We start from the raw sequence: 25,277 nt of genomic DNA, 5'->3' as shown, positions 1-25,277 counted from the left end.
TAACAAAAGTCTGCCTCCTGCCCATGCTCCATATATTGCTTTACTATAACTCTCATCATCCCAAGCCAGCTTGTCCAATGGCCAGAGTTGATGGGAGCTGAAGTCCAACAACATCTGGGGTCCCAAGAATCCTGTGTGATATTGTTATGATTATATTGCAGGGAGGTTTAGTGTTTGGTGCACATATAATTATGTACTTTTTGAATTTTCAAAAAAGATGTCTTGGGTCACACACACACACACACATATATATATAGGGGAGGTAGAGCAGGACCCTCTGCCGCCGCAACCTCTGCCACTGCAGGGAGGTATGGTGGGACCCTCTGCCGCCACAGGGAGGCCCAGTAAGCCCTCTGCCGCATATGTCGTGTTATATCCCGATATTTAGCTGGTGATATATCAGGATGTTGAGAACCAGATATCGTCCAGCCCTCCTAGAGAGAAGCTAGAAAGACTTCTTAAAATGCTAGAGGGGCAAAGCTGTCCAGCTTAGCAAAAAGATGCTTTATACTTAACAGAAACTAAGGGATGGGAGCCCTACTGATTTTATTATATTTTGCTACAATCATCCTTAAATGCCCTTAATCTTCAATATTTTGTTATTAGTAGTACTCAGTTATAAATATGTATCCGAACGGAAAATGTCATTTACAAATAGGTTGAGCTGCCAAAGTTCTTATGGTCTTACATATAATCAGCTCACATTTTGCAATTCTTCTTCACATTATAAACAATATGCTTCACTCATTCCTTTCCCAGTAACAAATACTTATTATTATTAGCAAATACAAGAGGATTGCATAATATGCTCACACTAATTGCTAAATGTTTAAAACATTATTTATATGAAATTAGACAGCTGTCTTTTTATAAGTTTATGTAACCTCTTGGTTTACAAAAGAAATCTGTTCTTGTTATATGAAATAATGTTTAATCTAAATTTTTGCAGATCGTAAGAAATTGATGCACTTAATCCAAACAACTCAATTCCATGTCTCCAAGTTCAGTTTTTAAAAGATGTTTTTCTAGAACACTCAAAGACAGAAGTCCACAAGCAAGAAATGTCCACATCACATTCAAGATAAATAACTATTTATGTACTCAAATGATAGGGGATTGTAAGACTACTTACTATACAAAAATCAATCTATTTTATTATGCATTCATAGACCACAGGTGTGAGTAGTTAACCAAAAGTAGAAATAATCAGAATATTTGAAATTGAAATGCTCACTGAGATCCCACAATCTCCCTCCTTAGCAAGCATTTCCCTAGAAAGTCAGCGCCTGCTTTTGTTACTTATGCATGTAGCATATCATTTCATCCTTCACTGAAATGTGTAACCCATTCTCTGCAGAGCATCAGAATTTAGGATACTATAACAGTTGGTCTAACTGGCCATCTCTCTTGCTCAGCCATGCACCACTTGTGGTCATTCAGTACGTTGCGGAGCATAAAGACCTGGCTAAGATTGACGATGAAAGGGAAGTGTCTCAATGGACTAAACTATGCTTACTGAATGTGCATAGAAAAACTGCATTGGAAATCCAAGAAAACTTGTTTTAGTTTAGATTTTTTTAAAAACAAAACAAGATGAAAAAGCCATGCTCTAACTGCCTGTGCCCCTTAACCGGCCTGCCCACCACCACCATACCTCCCTCACCCACCCCAGGCACATCTTACATACCTTAATTAAAATTAAAAGCATACAAGTTAAAAAGTTGTTAAAAACAAATAAAAACATTTTAAGCAATTAGAGCAATAATAACAGCACCAGAATCTCCCCTTCCAAAAAAACAACTATAAACAATACTCCAAAGCAAGAGTTTGTTCATCTGCCTCAGCTTTTATAGTGCAAGTCAATGAGGGCCTCGCCACCCCAGACCTACAAGGCAGGCAGCAGGTCTTCCAGGACTCACAGCAAGTTCTTGTAATCACTTTGATCTCCCTGAGTACAGTGGTGCCTCTAGTTACGAACTTAATTCATTCCAGAGGTCCGTTCTTAACCTGAAACTGTTCTTAACAAGAGACGTTCTTTCGCTAATGGGACCTCTTGCTGCCGCTGCACTGCCAGCATCCTGGGGCAAAGTTGTCAACTTGAGGTAACTCTTCCAGGTTAGCGGAGTTTGTAACTCAAGGTATCACTGTAAATCCCATCCAATGATTCTTCAAAAACAGAAATTGTATTGTACTAGCCTCACATTGTCACTCCATCTGCAAATATTTGGATGTATTGGAAAGACTCATAATAAAAAACACCCTTGTGACCCAGTGTGACACAACTGAAGTCAGACTAGAAATTGCAATACTTTATTCAGATATTTACATAAAAGCCTTGAATCTAAAAACAATCTTTGTTCATCCATCCCAGTGAAAACATTCTTTGCTCAAACATTTGTGAAAATATAAGTTTTACATTTCTAGTAACATGGCTTGAACTCACAGACTTCATTAATCAAAACAGTTCTATTCCTCTGATATTGTGCAATAAGATCTCATTTCAGTCTCTTTTCCCTGACAAACTATAGCCAGGTTGTCAAAAAAATATCTTAAAGAGAGGAAGTCAATTCTGGAAACAGTATCCTAGAATTAACTCAGGCATAGGCAAACTCGGCCCTCCAGATGTTTTGAGACTACAACTCCCATCATCCCTAGCTAATAAGACAAGTGGTCAGGGATGATGGGAGTTGTAGTCCCAAAACATCTGGAGGGCTGAGTTTGCCTATTCCTGAATTAACTGCTTTGGTGCTTTGAACATTGCTGACAATATTTCCCTACTCCATGACCCCATGTTGTGCTTGGCCTATACAACAGCATCTTTCCCTTCAATTTCCAGTTGAAGACTCTCTAGTTCTGCTAACAATAAAAAGACACATTTGGATCCCCTTTGATACAGCACTTTGTTTGGTTGAACTTCATTCCAATACTACTGAGATCACCCTACTCCTCCTGCTTAAATTCCCAGGTCTCCTCTGCACTTCACAATGGTTTCTAATGCATATTTCATTTGTTCCTGCCCTACTGAAAATACGGTGTGTGTGTGTCTGTGTGTGTGTGTGACAAAAACTGATCACTGAGAATAATCACTACTTACTCCTCCCAACATAAAAGTCTCTTTTAGCATAATTCAAAAAATCTAGTCCAGAGAATCTCAACTTAGAAACGTGCTTCAGTTATGTTTATATTCTACCTTTCCTTCAGGGTGCTCATGGTAGTATGCACAGTTTTTCCTACCCACTCCCATTTTATCTTCACAGTCATCATTTCAGGGAGGCTAGGCTGTGAGATGCTCACTGTCCCCAATATCACATGCCTGAGAAGGCATTTGAATCAGAGTTGTCCCCCATATGATCAAGATTCTGAACCTGGAATCTAGCAGGCATCCTGACAGTGATTAAGAGTTCCTTAACTTCTCACATGCCAAGTCCAAAATGTCATACACAGATCATGTTCTTATAAGTATCCAATGTCAATTAGTTTTAAACATATCAAATCCGTTTGATCAAAGCCGGTAAGACACCTATGGAAAAAACCTCAATCTCATATCATCATACTGACTGAACTGCTCTTGAAGACTGAAAACACACAACTCAGTAGTCCCCAAACACAAGACTTTCTGGCTTTGGAGCACTTGTTAAGTGTTTAAGCAACTAACAACAGATCACAGATGCAGCTAAAGCAGGGGTCAGCAAACTTTTTCAGCAGGGGGCAGGTCCACTGTCCCTCAGACCTTGTGGGGGGCCGAACTATATTTTGAAAAAAAAAATGAATGAATTCCTATGCACACTGCACATCATTTAGTCCAAACCCATGCGATGCAATTTGTGTTGTTTTTAACCCCTAGGCTTTTTACCAACCCCTAGGATGAGAACAGGACGGAAACAGATAGAACTGCCTTAATAACTATGAGCTGGACCAGGTTGGGGTTTGTTTGTTTTTTAGAGTTTCTCACAGCTTCCCCCGCAGTTGCTCAGCTAACCATCTAGCTTGGTTTTTGTGAGAAGAACAAAACACGACTCACCACACTCACCCAATGCATCTACGGGAGGGAAAGCAAATATGAGAAAAGGCCAAACGCCAAAATTAAATAATAATAATAAGGTTTACATCCACAATCCCTCACCAAAATATCCCGCACTGTCCCTTCCAGACGCAAGGCGTTTCAGGTCCCACAACATTTTAGAAAAAGTAACATGGCGAGGAGCCCCCCCCCCCCCCGCTGGAACCAGAGAAACAGGCCTCCACATCCACACACACGAAAAAGGGCGCAGAGAGACAGGTCAGCGAAGGAGAAGGAGGAGAAGCGAATCCCACAAGCGATGGGGACAAGCCCGGGCTCGCCTCCTGGCCTGGGCCCCAAAAAACGAGGCCTTGGCCAGGGACTTGGCCAGGCCGCCCAACTGGGTCTCCCCGATGAGGGAGGGTGCCATTCCTCGGCTGTGGGGCGTGAGGAGGCGAGGCGGAAGCCATGGCCGCAACTGCAAGGAAGGGACAGAGGGAGGGAGGGCAGGCAGGCGGAGAGCTGAGCCGGCCCGGGAACCCCGCCCTCCCTCAGCACGTTCACCTCAGCCTACAGGCTCCAGGGGAGAAGAAGAAGCGCTCCACTGGGAGTGGGGGGGGGCTCTGTGTTTCCCACCAGCATCTCATGCACAGGCCCCAGCGCAGAAGCGAAGGAAGACAGGCCTAGAGGAACCAGGAAGGTGAGGCGGGGAAGGGAAAGAAGCGAGAGAAGAGCAGAAGTTGGCCAGGAGCGCACGGTGCACCCTCTCTGCCACTGCAGTGGTCAAGGGAGCATGAGGACGGAAGGAGGAAGCCCAGAGGCTGCCACCGCTCTTCTCCACTGCTCCCCCCAGCCAGACGCCCCACCTGCTTAACCGCCTCGTCCACCTCCATGCCGGCCCCATTGCTGCTCTGAGCCGGGCAAGAACCGCCGTTGGGAGCAGCCACCATCCTGGCCGCGTATGTCCTGCTGAGCTCTCTGGCAAGGCGTCCGTGGCTTCTGATTGGCCTCATTGTGCAGTTTCCGATTGGCTGCAGGACCTTCCGGCAGCCAATCAGAAGCCTCGGACACCTTGCCGGAGAGCGCAGCAGGACATACGCAGCCAAGATGGCGGCTGCTCCCAGCGGGACTGACTGAGCAGGTGGCAGGGTCCGCAGGCTGGATTTACCAGCCTGGAGGGCCTCATCCAGCCCGAGAACCATAGTTTGCTGACCCTGATCTAAAGAGACTAACCATATTTAAAAGGCATGAAAATGCAGTTCAAATACATTAAAATGCACCTTCAAAGGCTGAGTAAGAGAAAGAGCTGAGCCAGTTTGGCTGAAAGACTAGAAAACACAAACACACAAATGGCTTAACAGTTGGTATGGTGCAGATAATGCTGGTGATGAATATCAATGAAAATAAGTAATTGTTTTCTGAACAGTGATAAGTGCTCCCAAAAGTAGTTTAAAAGAGTAACTCTGCTTATGGCCATGTGGCAAGCAATTCATATGAATGTTTAACAATAAGCAAGTGCATTAAAGGCATTGCAAAGGGGCAGAGGCAGAACAGTATGGAGGCGGAACAAGATGGGCTTACGCATATCTCGCTGACACATGCAGTGCCTCAGAATGTAACCCATGCATAAATGGGGAGATGCCTGGATATAATATATACCCTGTCCCTATGAATAGTTTAAGGCAGAGGTGGGTATTTCCCCTTGAGGAGCTGCCCCCAAAGAATGGCATCTCCTCAATGTAAATTGGTAAAGGGCCACATACTGATGGCAGGCACGACCAAAACATACACAACTTATTATCTCCCTTGCCCCTTCTCTCTTTCTCTCTCTCCCATACTGCACATTAAGGAAGGAGCTCCCTTCCTCAATGCACAACACAGACACAATAGTTAATTGTTCCACAAGTCCAAAGTGGTTTGTCATTGCTTTGCCAGTGTAATCAGTTTCCATTTTTGTGACTGAAGAAAGGTCTTCACTTCCCCCACAGGCAGTATAGAAGCAGATAATGTTTGTGATACACTCTTCCACCAACTGACCATGAATGCTGGGTACAAAATGAGATTAGTAAGGTGCAAGTAGATGGTAGGCCAAATCTATCATGGCAGGTATATAAACTGAAAAGCTTGTATGTATAGAGGTGTAACAAACTGTGTACCAGTGGTGTGCAGCCAGTGGACATGGGGACTAGGCTAGTCCCATCAGAATGTCACAACATCTCACCTGCCCTCACAAGCTGGCGCCTCTGGCCCTAACTGATCCCCTCTGAAAATTTTTACTGCATGCCACTGCCGTGTACCCACAATGAAAGAGACATTCACATTGCTGTTCAAGCATTACAGTGTACACACTTATTTGAACATATTTTCATTCCACCTTTCAACTTATTTTGACACCATGAAAAACAACATTTAAATAACAGATAGAAATAAATGCAATATACTAGTCATACCTCAATTTCCCCCTAAGAATGCATGCCAACTATTTTGTCATAACATATATATGTTTGGGGTTTTTTTTAAAAAAAGTAAGGTAAAGGACCTCGGATGGTTAAGCCCAGTCAAAGGTGACTATGGGGTGCGGCACTCATCTGACTTTTCAGGCTGAGGGAGCCAGCGGTTGTCCACAGAAAGGTTTCCGGGTCATGTGGCCAGCATGACTAAACTGCTACTGGTATTTAATTTCCAAGCCTCTTCCCAGCCTTTTTGCATACTTGCTCTAGAAAAATATTAGGTAGCAATGAAACACAGCAACATAGCACAACAAAGTGTTTCTCAGCAGTGGCCAGTCTCTAAACTCAGGTACCTAAGTCACATGAATTTGATTATTAACTAGATTCTACTGATATAGTCCTAACCAATCCAAGGTTTACTACTGGTATATAAAGCCCTACATGGTTCTGCACCAGTGGGTATCTGAAAAGGAACTTATTTCCCTACATCCCACTCCAGTCACTTAGACCTGTTAATGAAGGTGTGTCCAAAAACCCTGCACTAGAACATGCTGTAATTTGAGGGTGTGCTTTTATCTTTGTGGCACAATTCTCTACTCAACATTTATTGAAAACTTCACTCTTCACCCTAGCTTTCTGAAGACAGACTGCTTTATTTCTATATTTTAAAATTGTTAGTTTTTTTGTCTTAACACAAGCATAGGCAAACGACCCTCCAGATGTTTTGGGACCACAACTCCCATCATCCCTGACCACTGGTCCTGTTAGCTAGGAATGATGGGAGTTGTAGTCCCAAAACATCTGGAGGGCCGAGTTTGCCTATGCCTGTCTTAACACCATTCTTATGATATGGATTATGCTTTATATACTATATATGAAACATTTATACATACATAAACACACACACCATTTTTATGATAGTTTATTGCTTAGTTGTACATTATTTTATACTTTTTATATTTTAGTGTTAGGTGTGTTAGGTGCAGCCTAAAAATGCTAATTCTAATACCAAAAAAAAACTCCTCTATGTATTATTTAAGAAAGTTAAATGCAAAAGTATTTTAAAATGAAAATATGCTATGAAGGAGTGAGTTACAGTCACATACTGAACATCCTAAATAGTTGTGGAAGACATTACTGTCATAATGAGATGTTACACTGAAAGCATGTGATTTAAGAACAAAACTCCCAGGTCTTCCCAGAACCAAACAGGTGGCAAAATATTATCAGTACCCACTGACAGCTCATCAGTAACTAGAGTATTGACCATCTGGAATTTGTGGGTGTCCTGCAGTATCAAGATAAAAATTTTCATAATATTTTGATCATACAAAACATTATGATTTCTCTCTCTCAATGCTACAGCTGCACAAACGCACCTGAACAATAAGCTAACTTGGATACTCAATGTTTCTAACACATACTATCACCTTCTTGCCACCTCTCCCAAAAAGAAAGGATGTTCTCATGAAGAGAGAGATAAAACTAACATTTTAATGTAAATATATGCCTTCCTGGGATAAATATTTTGTCTGGAGTGATTATATAAACCTGGAGAACAAAGCACTTCCAGTAATTATGTAGATTTACATGACCTATGGACACTTGATAACGATTGTTGCTATTTGGAGGAGTCATGATACTATGTTCAGTTATCTAGTGGCTCATTTTTGTTGCTGAATTTACTAATGGGCACAATGGGCAGTCTGTTAAGAACAGCAGTGCTATATAATTAGTAGTGAACCATAAGAAGGGGAATCGGCAGACAGCAACTCAGTTTAATCACAATTTTTCTGCTCATGGCTTCTACTACTGTCATAAGCTACACTTCCATGATTCATGGAAACTTATGGTTAGATATCTTGGCTGCAGTTTTATACACACTTAGCAGTAAGTCATAATGAAACCAGGAGACGTTGAGTAAACATCCATAAGATCTGACCTTCTTGTCTCAAAACTATTTTAGTCACCCCTTAGATGTAGGTTCCATATAATATGGGACCCTGCTTTATCAAGTTTCCTGTTCACATGGAAAGTTCTACTGATGTTCAAGCAACTGTGTAATGAAGTCCCCTGCAAACCTGTGTGACATGGGGAATGTCAGAAAGCAAGGGATGCATATGAAGGGCATGAGGATATTGGGTGTTTAATGAATGCCAGAAAGACTGCCGTAGATTAACACTTCTACTGTATAAATTTGATTGTTCAACATCCATCACAAAGCCACTAATGCAGACATTCCTTGTGCTTTAGTCCTTTAGTCTCAGTTCCATTATCCATGCAATACCACCTAAGCACTGCCTGTCACATTTTACACATTGTGGGCAGGGCTTGTGTCATGTCTCTACCCACATTCACACTTTTGAGTGTTGTTTGTTCAGGACAAATTGCTTGAAGTTGTGTCAGCTGCCTTAAAGTGCTTAATAAGTGGGGTGGGGGGATTTCACCATCAGCCCCTACTGACTGTACAAAGAAAATTAACATGAAGCTTGATGAGTTGTATGAAAGTTTAAACTATCTGTAAAGCATTTCATATTTATTTCAGTCAGATGGCATGCCAGCTGTTTAAACTGTCTTGAGGATTTATACAACTGAAGCTGAATCAATTTAGTTCCCAAGTCAATGCTAAAAGTATGTTTATCAAACATAGCATCAATTTGTTCCAAACGTCATCAGACTTTTTGGATGAATGACAAAGGAGAACCTATAAGCAAACTAATTGTACACTGGGTGATGAGGAAGCATTTAACATGAAAAGATTTTTCCACTTCAACCAGCTTTGTACAGTAACATGAAGTTTGCTTCTCGTTCACTGATAACACTGAAATGAAATTAATGTGCCAACTTTGTTTTTCTGTTCTCATCCTGAAGCAAAGTTCTTAACCCGAGGTACTATTTCTAGGTTAGCGGAGTCTGTAACTTGAAGCATCTGTAACCTGAGGTACCACTATATAGTCATCCAACCTCTGCATAAATACCAGCAAAAAAGGAGAGTCCACCGCCTCTATTCCATTGTCAAACAGCTCTTATAGTCAACAATGTTCATTCTGATGTTTAAGTTGGAATCCCCTTTCTTATAACTTCAATCCATTGGTTCAGGTCCTAGCCTCCAGAGCAGGAGAAAACAACCTTGCTCCATCCTCCATGTGACAGCCATTTTAGATATTTGAAAATGGCTATCATATCTCCTCTCAGTCTCCTTTTTACAAGGCTAAACATACCCAATTCCCTCTACTGTTCCTCATAAGGCCTGGTTTCTAGACCCTTTGTCATTACCCTCCTCCTTACACGTTTCAGCTTTTCAATATCCTTCTTAAATCGCGGTGCCCAGAACTGGACACAGTAATCATGGTGTGGGAGTTAATAGTTGAAACATCTAGAGGCATGCTTTGGGGAAATAATGTTTTAGACTTGCTATCTCAAGCCTGCAAAGCTCTCCTCCCCAGCAGTAATCCATACGGGGAGATCAAAAGGGGGGGGTTGTCTCCCCCAAGCAGCATTGGAATCAAGTTCCCTTCAAAGCAACCTCAAAGAGACTCTAGTGTGTGGCTTGGTGGATCTTCATTCTACTCAAGAAAACTGCTGTTAGCTAAGATGCTGGCCTCACCTTACTGTATCATATCCGTGGTTTCAAGAGTCTGTGGACAAGACCCAGATACAATGAAGCAGGATCTCAACACACGGGAATGGGGAAGAGAAAAGGTCTTTGGCACTAAATATTGCTGCAAGTGTAGCCATCTTGTTCATAGTAAATGGGCAACTGATAAGTTACCACATACTTTAACAAAATCTCATTGAATGTTCTTGAATTCCTGTGCATGTTTTCCTGATGCTTGGAATTCTCTCTGGTCTTCAGAAAGTAACACCTTCCAACTTCAGAAGTCATATGAAGGCAGCCCTGTATAGGGAAGCTTTTAATGTTTGATGTCTTATTGTGTTTTAATTTGTTGGCAGCTGCTCAGAGTGGGCAGTCAGATGAGTAGCAAATATTAGATGATGATGGTGGTGATGATATATGGACTTTGGAGCCAGTTTTGCAGTTTAAATGGTATAATGAGTCAGATTTTTTAGCTGGAGGAAGCTAAAACTGGACAGCAGCCTTCAGAGACTTAAATAGTGGCTCTCTGGGAAACATGACAAAGGAGCAGCATCCAGGCCAGCTAATCATAATAATAGTAGCTACTATTTAACTTTAAGAATTGGTGCCTCAGTTTCCTTCTTCCCTCATCCCTCTCCAGTACTTTTTCTTTTTGTGTTACGTCTTTTAGATTGTAAGCCTGTAGGCAGAGACCATTAAGTTTTGATTGATATTAAGCCACTCTGGGAGCCTTTTCAGCTGAAAAAGATACAAATGCTCCAAATAAATAAAATGTATTTATTTTAATGCTATTTCCACAAACATGCTTTTATGGAAGAGCATTCAGATACCATTAACTTTGCTTCTTACATTATTTCCACAAACATATTTTAATATGCTTCTGGGTAACTCATACTTTGCATGCAAAGGATTTTCAGCACCTATTGAGTCAGTATATTTGCCACCTAATTCACTGCCACTTTGTGCAAAACACAAAGATGGCCCCTTGTTCAACAAGGAAAAACAGAATGCAAGACTACACCTAGGTAAAGGTAAAGGTACCCCTGCCCATACGGGCCAGTCTTGACAGACTCTAGGGTTGTGCGCTCATCTCATTCTACAGGCTGGGAGCCAGCGCTGTCCACAGACACTTCTGGGTCACGTGGCCAGCGTGACAAGCTGCATCTGGCGAGCCATCGCAGGACACGGAAACGCCGTTTACCTTCCCGCTAGTAAGCGGTCCCTATTTATCTACTTGCACCCGGGGGTGCTTTCAAACTGCTAGGTTGGCAGGCGCTGGCACCGAGCAATGGGAGCGCACCCCGCTGCGGGGATTCGAACCGCTGACCATAGGATCACAAGTCCTAGGCGCTGAGGTTTTACCCACAGCGCCACCCGCGTCCCAAGACTACACCTAGAACAGAACAAAATACGATATGAATACACGTTCTGTTATACTATCAACAGATTGCATGAAATTAAGCCTGTGTATGCGTTCCTTATAAAGCAATTTGAAAACAGAACTTGATCTGAAAAACAAAGAGATGTAAAAGAATCACAGATTTTCAGCAGTTGAGTACACATGGTTGTTTAAGACATCCCAAAGACTATAACACTGCTCCCAGAGGCAGTAACATTTGCATTTGACATTTCCCTTTGTAACCATTGACATGGCACTCCTATAGTCACACCCAAATCCAAGCTTGATGAGAGGAGAAAATAACCTACACTGTCGAAACTATCCGTGAGAAATGTATCAGATAGGGAAGGGAGCAAAGTTCAGATGGAGAGCCAAGCTCAGAGCAATAGAATTAAAAGTAGGTAACAGAGACAGTAACATGAGGAACCTTGCAACCTTCCACAGCAGTTATGGTTACGGGGAGGTAATGCAACCAAGAGCCTGAGGGCTCTTTTTCAGGAGCATTTCACAAGATGTGAAACTATATAAATAGTTGATTAGCATAAATGTTCATCTGGTTTACAAATCTGTATTGATCGTATATTGTATTTAGCAATGAATATTTATTGGACACTTAGCTTATACCATTTATCACGTTTATGCCATTCACCATATATGTCAGCAGGGAAATTTTTGGTGAAGCAGCACTATGGCTCAGAACAAAAAACACTAATTCTCCCTTTATAAATTGAAATATAGGAAGTATGTTTCTTGCAAAAAGCAAATAATAAACTATAATAAAATATCCTGGAACTTTATCATGCTCACTGAAATTTGAACTACACTAGTAGGGTTTGGAAACTACAGGCAACTCACAATTTACGCAGGGAGTACATTCCTGGCCTCCCGTTTAACCGGAATCATGTATTTTGGGAGCACCCTGGAGGGGCAGTGGGGCTTGCACAGCTGACGCGTGGAGAAGCTTCTTCCCTGCACATCAGCTGAGCGAATCTTGCACAGCTGGTGCGCAAAGAAGAAGCTACTGCTATGCTACCCTGCAGGTCAGCTGTTAGGCAGGAAGGCCTTAACAAAGCCCTGCTGGGCCTCCAGCTCGTAAGGAGACCCTCCCTACAGCCCAAAGAGGACATCTTCTTTTGGTTATGGAGAGAGTCTCTTCATAAGCCAGAAGGACTCTCCAGTGTGCTCCCCATTTCCAGGTTCCTGGCACTGCGAATGTGCACAGTCGCCCGCAAATAGCGCATGCGTAAATGGGGAGTTGCTTGTACAGCTATATCACCACATTTATACAGGAAAATGGAGGTGTTTAAGAAGCTTTGAAAACAAGTCTCTGAATCCACAGAAATCTAGTTCAAACACACCTATTGAAATATTACAATTGTTATAGCAGATGCATTGAGATGACTGGAAAACTAAGAGAGGGTAACATGAACCAAGCTGTCATAATGCATTTATTCAGTAACTACGTTGTATAAGGCAGTAGTGTTCAACTATCCATAGAGCTTACATAACTATACAATATGACTACCAAGCGGGCAACTTTAAAGTGTACAGTGGAACCTCAGGTTACGTACTGTCCTCCTTATGAACGCTTCGGGTAACAAGCTCCGCTAACCCGAAACAGGTGCTCCTGGTAGTGAACTTTGCCCCGGGATGCCAGCGGAAGTCACGCACCGGTGGCGCGGAGGCAGTGGAAGGCCCCATTAGTGAAAGCGTGTCTCGAGTTAGGAACGGCTTCAGGTTAAGAACAGACTGCCAGAACAAGGTGCCACTGTATGTTAATATTTCCTGGTAGTGCAGAAACTTTTATATCACCAAAAAGGAGAAGTGTCTGAAAAATGCAGGTTTTTGTGGGAAGGATTTTCTTTGATTCCATCATAACATCTGCTACATGTTCTAGTATAATACTTTCAAACAGGAACTGAATATTTGCCTGGGCCTACTGTCACATTTTCTGATGGTTTTAGAATTCTGAGAAGCTGGAATTGCCATAAAGGTTAGTAATATACTGATGTTTTAGATTCACAGCAGTGAATAAAGGGACAAGTAGAATTTCCTATTTTTTATTAGAATGTTGCTGCATGTCTCATCCAGTAGAAGTCAGAATCTTACATCACATGTAGAAAATGCTGTGGGCTACAGCTCCCATCAGCCCCTACCAGTATGGGCTGATCAGTGATGGTCAGTGATGAGTGTTGTCACCACACTGGCTAGCCCTGACTTAAGTTGCCATCATTTCTATTGAGATAGGCTTATTACTGCAGCCAGCTCATGTTATGCAAGATTCACATCTATGTATTGGCCACTGGTCACTATTGCTAAACAAAGCTGCATCCAATTATGCACAAAATGCAGTGTTTCATTCAAGAATGGCAATAGAGAGCACAATTGTTTTCTCCATGAGTTTTAGCTCAAAATAGCTCTAATGATATAAAAGTTCATTATTTGCCTTATACTGAAGGGCCTCACTGTCCTCACATCTTGGGACAAGTTAAATGCGTTTCCGGAGTATAGCTAACAAAAATGTGTGTCCCTTCTGGGCATTTCTTTTAAAAACTTAAATGGCTATGAGAAATATTTCCTGTTAGGAAGGACACATTTTGCTTGCCTCCGTTCTCACTGAAATACTTTTAAAGGCAGCATTACAAGTGTTAGAGCGTGTTTTGAAGGTAGTATATATATTCAATGTATTTATGATGAGCATGCTTTAGCAATTCAGAGTTCAAATGTCTATGTAAAGTATATATATTAAACATGGTGGCTTTCACCCACTATATGGAGATTTCTTTCCAATAGGAAATCCATTTATCTTACTTTTTCCAGACAGAGCACTAACAAATGGAATACTGGCACTCTGCTACAGTTTGCTGAAGCTATGTGCATTAAGGAAAAGACAAAGAAATTACTTTCAAAGACAATTTCAGCATTGTGACAACTTTTAAAACTTTTCCATTAACAGCTGAAAACGGTTATCTTATGCAGCACATTCACATTTACTGAAGAAATGTATTATGGTGGTTTGGCACACATTGCTCTCTTTAGTTCTTCAGATTAAAAAAATATTCCCCACCAAAAGGCATGTGCACAACTACATCACACCTGGAACATAAAAACTTGATAGCTAAAATCTTGGCTGAGGCAAGTTGCTGGCATCACATGATCCCTTTACTGTAGCAACTGCACTGGCTCCCAGTCTGTTTCTAAGTGCAATTCAAGGTGCTGGTTATTGTTCCTATTTTAGTATACGTGCTGCCGAAGCAAACACAATGTGTTGGTTATTACTTCCAAAGTCCTAAGCAGCTTGTGATTGAGTTACTTGAAGGACCATCTCCTCTTATGTGACTATGCCATTCCTTGAAGATTGACTGTTGACTGTTCCTGCTTGTACCTTCATATGGACCATGTAGCAGCACAAAACTTTATGCCCAAAGTAAATATTATGTTTGTTTCCTTACAAACAAAGGCACATTGCTTCTAACAGCTTACTTCTTAATGACTGCTGTTTAGCACAACCATGGTCACATCTACCCAGGCTACTGAATTGAATGGGGCTTACTCCCAGGTATGTGAGGTTAGGACTGCAGCCTCACTCATTATTTCAATTACAGATAGGTAGCCGTGTTGGTCTGCCATAGTCAAAACAAAAAAAATTCCTTCCAGTAGCACCTTAAAGACCAACTAAGTTAGTTCTAGGTATGAGCTTTCGTGTGCATGCACACTTCTGTGCATGCACACGAAAGCTCATTATTTCATTAGTTTTATTATACAGATCTGTGTAAGGCAGAATGTAAGCCATAAGGACTTATCTGTATTCCTCTGTAGGGGGGCCTTGGCAGTGGCTCATCATCCTGAATAAGGCCACATATAAAATCCTAAAGGCAAATGTGGTCAATAATTCATACAAGCAAGTGCAGAAAAAAGTGTGTGTGGCGGGGGGAGGGTTACATTCTCATGTCCTTGTTTCATCTCAAAAAACATCTGCGCACTTCCTTCAAGTCTTATTCACATTCCAGTAGGCAAACCAATTTACATGGGAATTCTTGTTGCCAAGCACTTCAAAAGCCATGTTAGAAGGGAAATATGTCATATTGCACCACTTAGATGTGTATTCATTGTGCCCATTTCCCAACCACATTACTTAAAGTTTTAAACCATAGTACAATTCCACAGCAATTCTTCATTCCACCAGAATGTCAATGAAGACAGAGCAAGTTATATACTAATAGAGATATGGCTGAGTGAAAGTAAAATTAATATTGCTTGGCAAATACATGCAAGTAGAAGAGAAGAGTCTCTGAGAATACATTGTCAAAAAATGGCAAGACAGCAATGTAGTCTTACATAGCTTTCTACAAAATCTTCTTAAATCTTGTGAAAATATGTCTTTTCAGGTGTATCTAATGAACACTTTCATGAAGTACTTCATTTGCATATTTTGTAAACAACTCATATCTCAGTGCTAGAGTTACATGCATGGTATACACAAGATCTGGAGTTCAATCCCTGGCATTCCCTGCTATAATAGTTTCAAAAGGAGGCCTGTGAAAGATCTGTGTTTGCCCAACACCCTGGAGATCTGCTGCCAATACAAAGCAAAAGTGGCTGGCTGAGCTCAGTATCAACCCTAGCACAGAGCTACTGGTTCAGTGAAAGAGAGAACCACAATGTTCTCCTGGTAAATATTCAGTTGCTTGGCTTTTAGAACTACAGTGGTACCTCAGAGCTTGAACGGCTCCATTCTCGAATATTTCAACTCCCAAATGCAAAAAAGCCGGAAGTGTTCCGGTTTCCGAACACTCCATGGAACACGAACGTCCAATGCGGCTTCTGTGCAAAAACCTAGCTGTCAGCCAATCGGAAGCCGTGCCTCGGAACTCGAATGTCTAGGAAGTCGAACGGTCTTTCTGAACGGATTACGTTTGAGGTACCACTGTATTGGTAAACAAGTTTTTAGCTTTCATGGCTCATTCCCAAAGAAACATATAGAAACATGTAGGAAGTGATGTTTATAAACTCAGAAAAAAGAAGAGACCTCAGGTGGAATTTCTGTGTCTTAAGATGAGTCCAAGATCTATGTGGGGTTCCTGAAGTGTTGTCTTCTGCTCAGTTTATCATTAGGTCACAGCAATGTGGTTCAAACTAGAAAGAAGCTTGTTGTGCTTGACCCAATTCAGAAACTGTCACAGCTGCCTGCCTGAACAATGATATGTAAATTTACCAACAGCAAGATTTGGGACATCAGTGAACTTGTGTCTAAGATAGCTGTTGATACTACCTGTGACACAACAATACTGAATATGTAAGATCACACTCACATCACAGGCAGTGATGCAAGCATAAATGTTTAGGATACAGCTGCTAGTGGTTTAAATTTATCTTGCTCAGTCCTTTTACATAGGAATGTAATGTTAAATATGGATCTGGAGCAAATATCAGTGTTAGCCCCATAGTGATATAGTATACCAATACATGTGAATAACAAGCAGCACAATACTAGAATGTGACTCAAAAAGGGCAATTCTCTTTGCACTGTGGGACAGTACGTGGGATAAAGGAATTCAGAATAGACAGTGCATATTTATTCTTCCAGGGAAAGTTCTTTACCAAATAGTTTGAATTACTAAAGGGGAAAAAATACCAACCCAGTGGAAGGAATAGCTTGTTTTCGTAAAGGTTAAGAGAACTATTGAAGACACTTTTGCCTCAAAACTATTATGCGCCTGAGAGTTTATTTCATATAACATAGGCATCAACTGCATCAAGATTTTATAAAAATTATATTGGTCATACTTGTTTACAGAAGGAACCAACCAGTGACAGGACTTAAGAAACCTTTCATTTAATGGCTTGCTTTATATTTTGCATAATTCATCAAGCCCTGTTATTTGTATAGATAATTAGAAAACATGACAAGTGTCTTATGGAAACACTCTAATCAAATGTTGTAAACAACCTTATGTGAGAGTTTTGTTTTCAGCATGACCAATACCACTACAGTGTTCAAGAATATAAGGCTGAACAAGTTTCTAAGTATTTTCAGGTCTGATATTGTTATAATAAATATGTAAATTATGTTGTCTGTAATATAAAGATACATAACAGCCCAACCTTAATGTGATGCAAGGGTTAGTGAGTTCAACAGGATTTCTATAAGCATGCACAGAATTGCAGTTTAAGGATTATATTTTTATTGTAAATGCAGGAAACATATCATCTTTATTTACATGATTACAAAACTGAAGAGACAGCACACTAATAGTTTGAAGAAGCCTAAGGAAGAGGTGTCAAGACAAACAAATAGGATTTTCCCAGGCACTGGCACACGAATGTATTAAAGAGAATTCAGCCCTTTAAAATCCTGCTTAATGACAGCAGATGATTAAAGGATCAACATAAAATATTCCCTGAAATGCAACTCCATGTAGCTGCTTAGGTATAGGTCAATACTATACGCATCTACATTTAAATGTGTTGAAAACGTTTTTATAAATATTCTGCACATTACAGTACAATGGTACCTCCGGTTAAGAACTTAATTCGTTCTGGAGGTCTGTTCTTAACCTGAAACTGTTCGTAATCTGAAGCACCACTTTAGCTAATGGGGCCTGCTGCTGCCACTGCGCCGCCACTGCACAATTTCTGTTCTCAACCTGAAGCAAAGTTCTTAACCCGAGGTACTATTTCTGGGTTAGTGGAGTCTGTAACCAGAAGCGTATGTAACCCGAGGTACCACTGTATACGTTTCGTATCCCATGATATTCAAAGTTCTAGTGGTTTGCCCACCCCACTTTATAGAAATACTGTGTGTTATCCTACTAACAACTAGATAGATTCAACACACTCTGATACAGAAACACCTGTGAGAATTCACCAGAAACCATATGCTTTGCTTCCCACATAGTTAACAAAAAGGAGAAATGAGGAAACTGTTATCAGGATTATGGACTTTTGGTCCCCCTGCAAAGATGACATCAGAAAATGGGAGAGACACATAACACAGAAATTTAAAGGATTTGCACATTACACCTTCTTACAATTAAATCAATACCAGTCCCCAGCAAAGCCAAGGCTACAGTGCTAATTTCACCTACTTGGGTGTAAGCCCCAGTGAATTCAATAGCGCATATGTCTAAGTATACATGGTTAGAATTGCACGGTTGCAGACACCAGCTGAATAATTCATTATTTTAGGAATAACCTAAGGGAAATGTGACCAAAGTATTGTACACATAAACTCACTTATTTTTTCAGACTCAAACTCAAGGAATTAATCACCCGGTTATAATCTTTGTGGTGAATAGTGCCTATTGTTCATGCCTCTACTTATTATTGAAATTTGCTTGATTTTCCCTTATGCAAACAATTACAACGTCCTCTCACACGGAAACAACAAATGTCAGCAACTAAACTTGCCGACGGATGCACGACACACTACGCACATTCATGTACTGCACACACTGTAACGAGACTTCACATCCCCTCCCCTTACTTCCCTTCTCACAGTCCTGGGGGGCGGGAATCCTCTCTCCGGGCCTCCCTTCCTCCCACCCCCCCCTTTCCTTGCGTCATCGAATACACACTCAGGATGCGCCAGGAGCGATATAATAAACTAACGAGAAGGGAAGACACTGCTGATGTTTTCACGGTTTCATTGCAGCCACACCACCAGGCTGGAAGATGCTGCTGTGGAGCCAACTTGCCCACCTTCGCCACAGGAAAGCAATGGCACGCTGGCCGTTCACGTGTATTCACATCCCCACGTGTTTGGGGGGTCCCTACTTTTCAGAAAGGGGAAGGGAGACACGAGCCCCGCCGTTGTCCCTCAACAATCCCTACGTGTCAGCTGCCCAGTCACGCTGTTCCCTCCACCAGTTCCTGTGAGGGGGAAATTACATGCACACACACCCGCTCTCTCCTGCCAACCCTGAACCTCGTGAGAGGAAATGCAACGCTCTCCCATGATGTGCCCCCCCCAACCGCCCTTTAACCGCCACCCCGCTTCCGTCCACGAATTTATTAATCCTCTCCAACCTTCCCACCTCAGTCCCCCGTCTCCCCAGCCCCGGTGTACAAGGAAGCCATGTCCCTCCCCTCCCCGCCGACCCCACCACCGCCAACAGCCACACCTACCTGTCTTCTCGTGGTCGTAGCCCACCACAATGAAATAATCTGCCAGCCTGGCCATGGCTGAAGAGAGCCTGCCTCGGGCCCCGCGAGCCCCGCCGCCGCCGCTGACACCGCCGCCGCGCCCGGGAAACTCAGCATCCTCCCCGCGGCGCCTGCAGCTGCTGCACAAGAAGAAGGAGCAGCACCTCAGCCATGTTGGACGCCCAGGCTCGCAGTGCGCCTGCGCGCGTTCCCAACCCCCCCCCCCAACTCCCAACCGCCGCAACGCCGCTGCTGTACTACGACCTCGCGGGGGCAGGGCGGGCGTTTGCGGGGTTTACAAACACCACGCGCCGCTGCCGGGCGGCTGCAGCCCACGCTCAGTGGGGTCAGAAGAAGGGAAGGTCTGGGGGGGGAGGCGGACGGGGGGGAGGGCGTTTCCCTCCCTCCCCCTCACTATTGTAGTGGTTTGCAGCTGGGTGCACGTTTGCGTGTGGCGCTCTGCATGCAGCGACTCGGGTGCATGATGGACCCGTCGCCTGTAAAAGCCGCAGGACGGATGGCGCCCTGAGGCATAAAGCTCAGCCCAAGCCTTAGCCCGGCGCTTCCTTCCTGTTTTGGAAATTCAAATTAATACAGGGCGCGGGGAAACTGAGGGCGGCGGAGCTTTCGAGCCGCTCCCCCCTCCCCCGAGATTCGCGAAATCTCCGGCGAAAGTGTGTCCCGCAGGCTTTCGGGCAGACTTCGCTTCCGCTTGCAAAGTGCTTAGGGCTCACCCGAAGGCCTTTTTTGCTCCTGCTGTTCGGAGCCACTGTCTGCTGACTGTGCGCATGTGTGAAGGGCAGCTTTAAATTGCTTGCGTTAGGTTTCCGAACCCATTCATTTCCGTGAAGTAGATTGTAAACTGCGTTCCAGCCACCCTGCATTTGGGTGTCCTCCGGCTACCGTTTCTCGTAGACATGTTTTGAAATGACATGTTCACGGTTTCGCTTCTGCCTAGCCAAGTTTGGAGAAATGTCTTCTCAGTTTCATTTCTCCGTGGGGAAAAATCATCAAAAAGGCAGGGGTGATCTTGGTCCAAACCCCATTTGTAACTCTTGGAATTTTTATTTTTATTTTATTTTTTTGCCATATCGCACCCATTATCTTTACTGACTGCATGATCCTGAAGGTTACTCAAAAGTTATTTACTCTCAAGTAGCAGCCTAATCCTATGCAGAGTTAGTACATTTAAGCCTACTGAAATCATTTCCAGACTTGCATTAGGTTTTAATTAAGAGCAATTTAAAAGGGTGTTTTAAAATAGCACTAAAACACAATAACTGAGGAGTAAGCCAAATGACTTCAGTGTTTCTGTTCTTGAAGGATGGACATGAATATAGAGGATATGAAGCCAAACACTGGGTTGGAGCCAGACATGACCCATTGAAATCAATGAGTCTACTCAAAAAATATGGCCAAGTCTAGATTCAACCCCATGTGAGATTACATTATTGAACGCTACAGAATCCATGGACTTCCTCACAAGCAAGTATCGCATGGTTACAGTTTGGAGCTGCAATCCTATATACACTTACCTGAAAGCAAACACTATTGAATTCAGTACCCCTTACTTTTAAGTAGACATGCACAGGCTTGTGCTGTTAATGAATCTGTTTAGTGTTTCAATTCTAGATGCACTCTGTAGTTTTTCGGGACAATTTAAATCGAGTTTATTCTGAATTTACTGCCTAGACAATGAGTTTAAGATTACAGATTTAGTGATTTCTAGGGAATTTACTTTAAAAAGCTTGTAAGGGAGGGTAATGTTGGTGCAACAAAATCATTTAGAGTGTGCTCTGATACGTAAATGTGGTCAGTAAAGACCACTCCATGTTTAATTTATGTTCCCAAAGTGGCAACCAGAACAATACTGTGATGGGAGCTGAGCAAGGTTCAACTTTTGCACAAGTGATAGAGGCCTATGGCATATTCCGCAGATGATGGGATTGTTCAGAAAACCACATCCATATGGCTGTCATAATGTTGGCAAGTTTCACTAGGAAGACATGCTCTTTTGTTTGGAAACTCCATGCCAGCATTGCACATTCCTGGAAGCTGCTCGTACTGGTATGGAGGCTTTCCACCCAATCGAACCTGCCCATGTTGTGAGTTACTCACATACCTTATGGCAGCTGCATGGAGCCCACAGCTGTGGCTTCTTTTCAGCTGCAACAACTTCACCACCCCAAATAATGCAAAAAATAGATCATACACAACATGGTTCTCACTAGTTCAGCACTTTGACACTTGTGAACATCAGGGTTGTAAGGTCTAATGTGAGGTGTTGTATTTTACTTCCCATGTAATTCAAATTATCCCGTCAACACATATAGCCATGCAAGTCTACACTGGATAAACTGAGATTATGACACACCGCAGCCTGGCTTATCTTCTTTTTACACGTTTTGCAGGTCATGAAATGAGCTGCAATTCTGAAACCCTAGATCGTTCATAAGGGAGGGAAATCACCACTTGATGGCTTCATTCTGTCCTTAGCAAATGTGCAAATAGTTGTGAGTCAGCATTATGCAATTTGTAGTTTACCACAAAAATAAGTACAATAAAAATTCCAACTACTCTGGCAGAAAAGTCTTCTGGAATAGATCCATTGTTAATCTGTTAGACTAGGATGAGCAAAATATAAAAGGTATAATAAAGCTACTTCTGCACGTAGAAAACGGTGTGCAGAAGAGCTCCTATTGGATGTGATTTTAACACTTCATTTCCACTGCTGCCCTCAAACTGAAACTGTGTTAGGCATGTTGCAGTATACTCAGTAAGTTAAAACCCACACCATATATGAACCAAGTCAGTGTTAGAAACTGAGATATGAAAGCTAGGAGCTAAATGACACCTTAAACCAGGCTTCCTCAACCTCGCCCTCCAGATGCTTTGAGACTACAATTCCCATCATCCCTGACCACTGGTCCTGCTAGCTAGGGATCATGGGAGTTGTAGGCCAAAAACATCTGGAGGGCTGAGGTTGAGGAAGCCTGCCTTAAACCTAGGTTATGGGTACAACAAAATGTCTAGGCGTGCTTTGTTATAACAAGAATACAAAGCTGAAAATGAATGAACTGCAGGTAAAATATTATGTTCATTTTTCACATGGTCTACTCCTTCTCTGCCCACCCCGTAACATTCTTAAGAGGGTCTCTTCTCTAGTCTTCAGAGAGTAGCTGAAAGTGGGAAGACAGAAAAAGGTCCTCCTTTCCTTCTACTCTGCAGTTTTAATCTGAAATCTTAGGTGCAGTACTGTGCCCAGAGCTCAGAAACTGCTCGCACTAAGGAAATTCCCTGCTGCAAAATGCACCTATAACAATGGAAGTTTCGAACACTGAACCAAGTGTCTGCCTGGAAGGGCCATAGCTCAGTGGTGGAGTACATGCTTTGCATACGAAAGGTCCCAGGTTCAAACCCCAGCTTTTTCAAGTCGGGCTGGAAGATAGCCCTCTCTGAAACCTTGGAGAATTGCTGTCAGTCAGTGCAGACTATACTGAGTTAGATGGACCATTGATCTGACCTGCTATATGGCAACTTCCTTTGTTCCTCTTGATCTCAGCCCATTTTCCCTCCATGGGCGTAGCCAAGGGGGGGAGAGGAACAGCTGCCCACCCCCCCAAATAAAAATACATAGCTGGCAGAGGTTCTGCCCCCCCAACAAAAATTCTTGCTACGCCCATGTTTCACTCCACTTCATGAAATGATGCAGCATAAGAATGGTGTTTGGGATATATGTAAGTGAGACATGGGGAGGGCCTTGGCTTATGGAAACAGCTGATTAACTGCAGCACTCCTAATACAACTACAACTTCAGCTTAACACCAGAACAGGAAGGAACAGGATGGTTACAATATGTTCTATAAGGAGCTCCATGGCACTCTTGTTTCCTGTAAACCATTTAAGATGCTGTCATCTTGAACTAGTTCAATCCTACTGAAGTGTGAGGCTGAATAGAACTTAAATGAAAACTACTACTGAATGAATTAACTGTAGATGACATTCATGATTCTGCTGAAGGCCAGTGACACACCTTTGAAGACCTAACTGCTATATAAATGCAAAGTAAGCCGGATTCAATTGTTTTAGGTTGTAGCTTATAGATATAAATATAAATATGGCACATAACACTCTTTTGGAATTTAAAGCAACAAATGGTATTTTCACAGTTGCCACAGAAATCACTATATAAATGTCATGCATCTCAATGAAGCCACAAGTCCCTGTTGAGTTTTTCACTTCTAAATCACTCCACAACTATCTTTTAGAGGCCACACATGCCTAGAAGGCCAGCTTGAATGTTTCGTCTTCAGTAACAGCACTAAAGCAACCACATCCACAAACTACTTAAGATGTATTAATTGTGCTTAAACCATTTTAGTCATGTTAAAGTCTTTCAGCTTAAATACAAGCCCATTGCAAAGAGATTAGTGCTGAAGGTGGGGGTGAGGAGGAGAAAGTGAACAGTAGCAATTATGCTAGTCTTTATGTATGACTGAGAAGCTTTATAGACGTGCTTTTCTTAAATGAGGGTACCTCCAGATAATCCATTAACTGAGCATTTTGATTTGCTTGCATGGAGGTTTGCTGATGATTATAGTTTGTTACCCGCCCTAAGACAGGAGTGCCTGGCGTGCTCTGGTCCATGGGGTCACGAAGAGTCGGACACGACTAAACGACTAAACAACAACACGCCCTACTCCCCAAGGTCCCAGGGTGGGCCACAACAACTAAAATACAAAATATTAAAACACAATATTATACAATATTAAAAGCAGTTTAAAACAACCTAAAATCACAGAAATAAGATATACATCTCAAGTGTCAAAAACCAAGATAAAGCATTAACCAAAAGCTGTATAATGAGGATGCCAAATGCACCTCTGTGGAAAGAAAGTTTCACAACATAGGGGATATCACAGAGAATGCTCTTTCCTGGGCTGTCACCACCCAAGCTTCTGAGGGCAATTTAACACCCTCTGCCAATCATAGCACCCAAGAGGATCTGTAAGGAAGGAGGTGGTCTTTCAAGTATTTATATCTGGTCTTTACTGAGCACTCCTGAATTTCTTGAGGGAAAGTTATACAACAATGCGCATCCATCCTGAACTCATCCTGATTTGCTTATTTGCTTTATGATCTCACACTTTTCAGGGCATTCTCTTTCAGTTTTCTGACTACCAAAAAAAAAAAAAATCCACTTAAAAACAACAACAATCAGAATGGTTGTGCCAGGGTGACACAAGACTTTAAGCCCCTTTAATAGAGCAAAAATAAATTTCACCTATGCATTAGAATCCCTCAGAATACTGACAGTCAGGTATCCTCGGAGGTTTGGGTATTTTTTACAGTAGGAGTTCTGAAACAATACTTCAGGAATATGTCAGGGTGTTAAAACAACACTTAGATGATCCCAGTTAACACACAGTTAAACAATTTAAACCCAATAAAAACATAAAATCCATATATTAAAACTGATAGTAGAATTTCAACATTTCTGCAATGAAATGTAGATAACCTTCCCATGCACTCCCTGCTCTCCTTGTTATGGCCCAGAATTTGGTGGATTGTGAGCTACAAATGTCTATCTTTAAAATCCTCACCAGCTATAAATATATATACATATTGGGTCATTTGCTTATTGGAAGCTCACAGAAATGTGCTTTTAATATTTTGCTGATGCAT

At 42.2% G+C, this 25,277-nt stretch overlaps 2 protein-coding genes across 3 annotated transcripts in view; one reads left to right on the top strand and one right to left on the bottom strand.

The window, feature by feature from the left end:
* Positions 1-19,765, bottom strand: part of SBF2 (SET binding factor 2) — a 214,480-nt gene extending 194,715 nt beyond the window's left edge. The window contains exon 1 of one of the 2 annotated variants that reach the window (XM_081918027.1): positions 19,575-19,765. In XM_081918027.1, the coding sequence (XP_081774153.1) occupies positions 19,575-19,629 (55 nt within the window). In that variant the 5' untranslated portion in view covers positions 19,630-19,765. The remainder of the gene's footprint in view (positions 1-19,574) is intronic. The other variant, XM_081918028.1, reaches the window with a different exon arrangement.
* CTR9 (CTR9 homolog, Paf1/RNA polymerase II complex component) overlaps positions 1-25,277 on the top strand; it is a 339,089-nt gene that overhangs the window by 77,464 nt on the left and 236,348 nt on the right. The gene's annotated exons all lie outside the window — the stretch shown is intronic.

Source organism: Podarcis melisellensis (assembly GCF_964234715.1).
Source record: "Podarcis melisellensis genome assembly, chromosome: 1".
Lineage (NCBI taxonomy): Eukaryota > Metazoa > Chordata > Lepidosauria > Squamata > Lacertidae > Podarcis > Podarcis melisellensis.
Note: the sequence above shows the minus strand (reverse complement) of the source record. Positions and strands in the feature narration are given on the sequence as shown.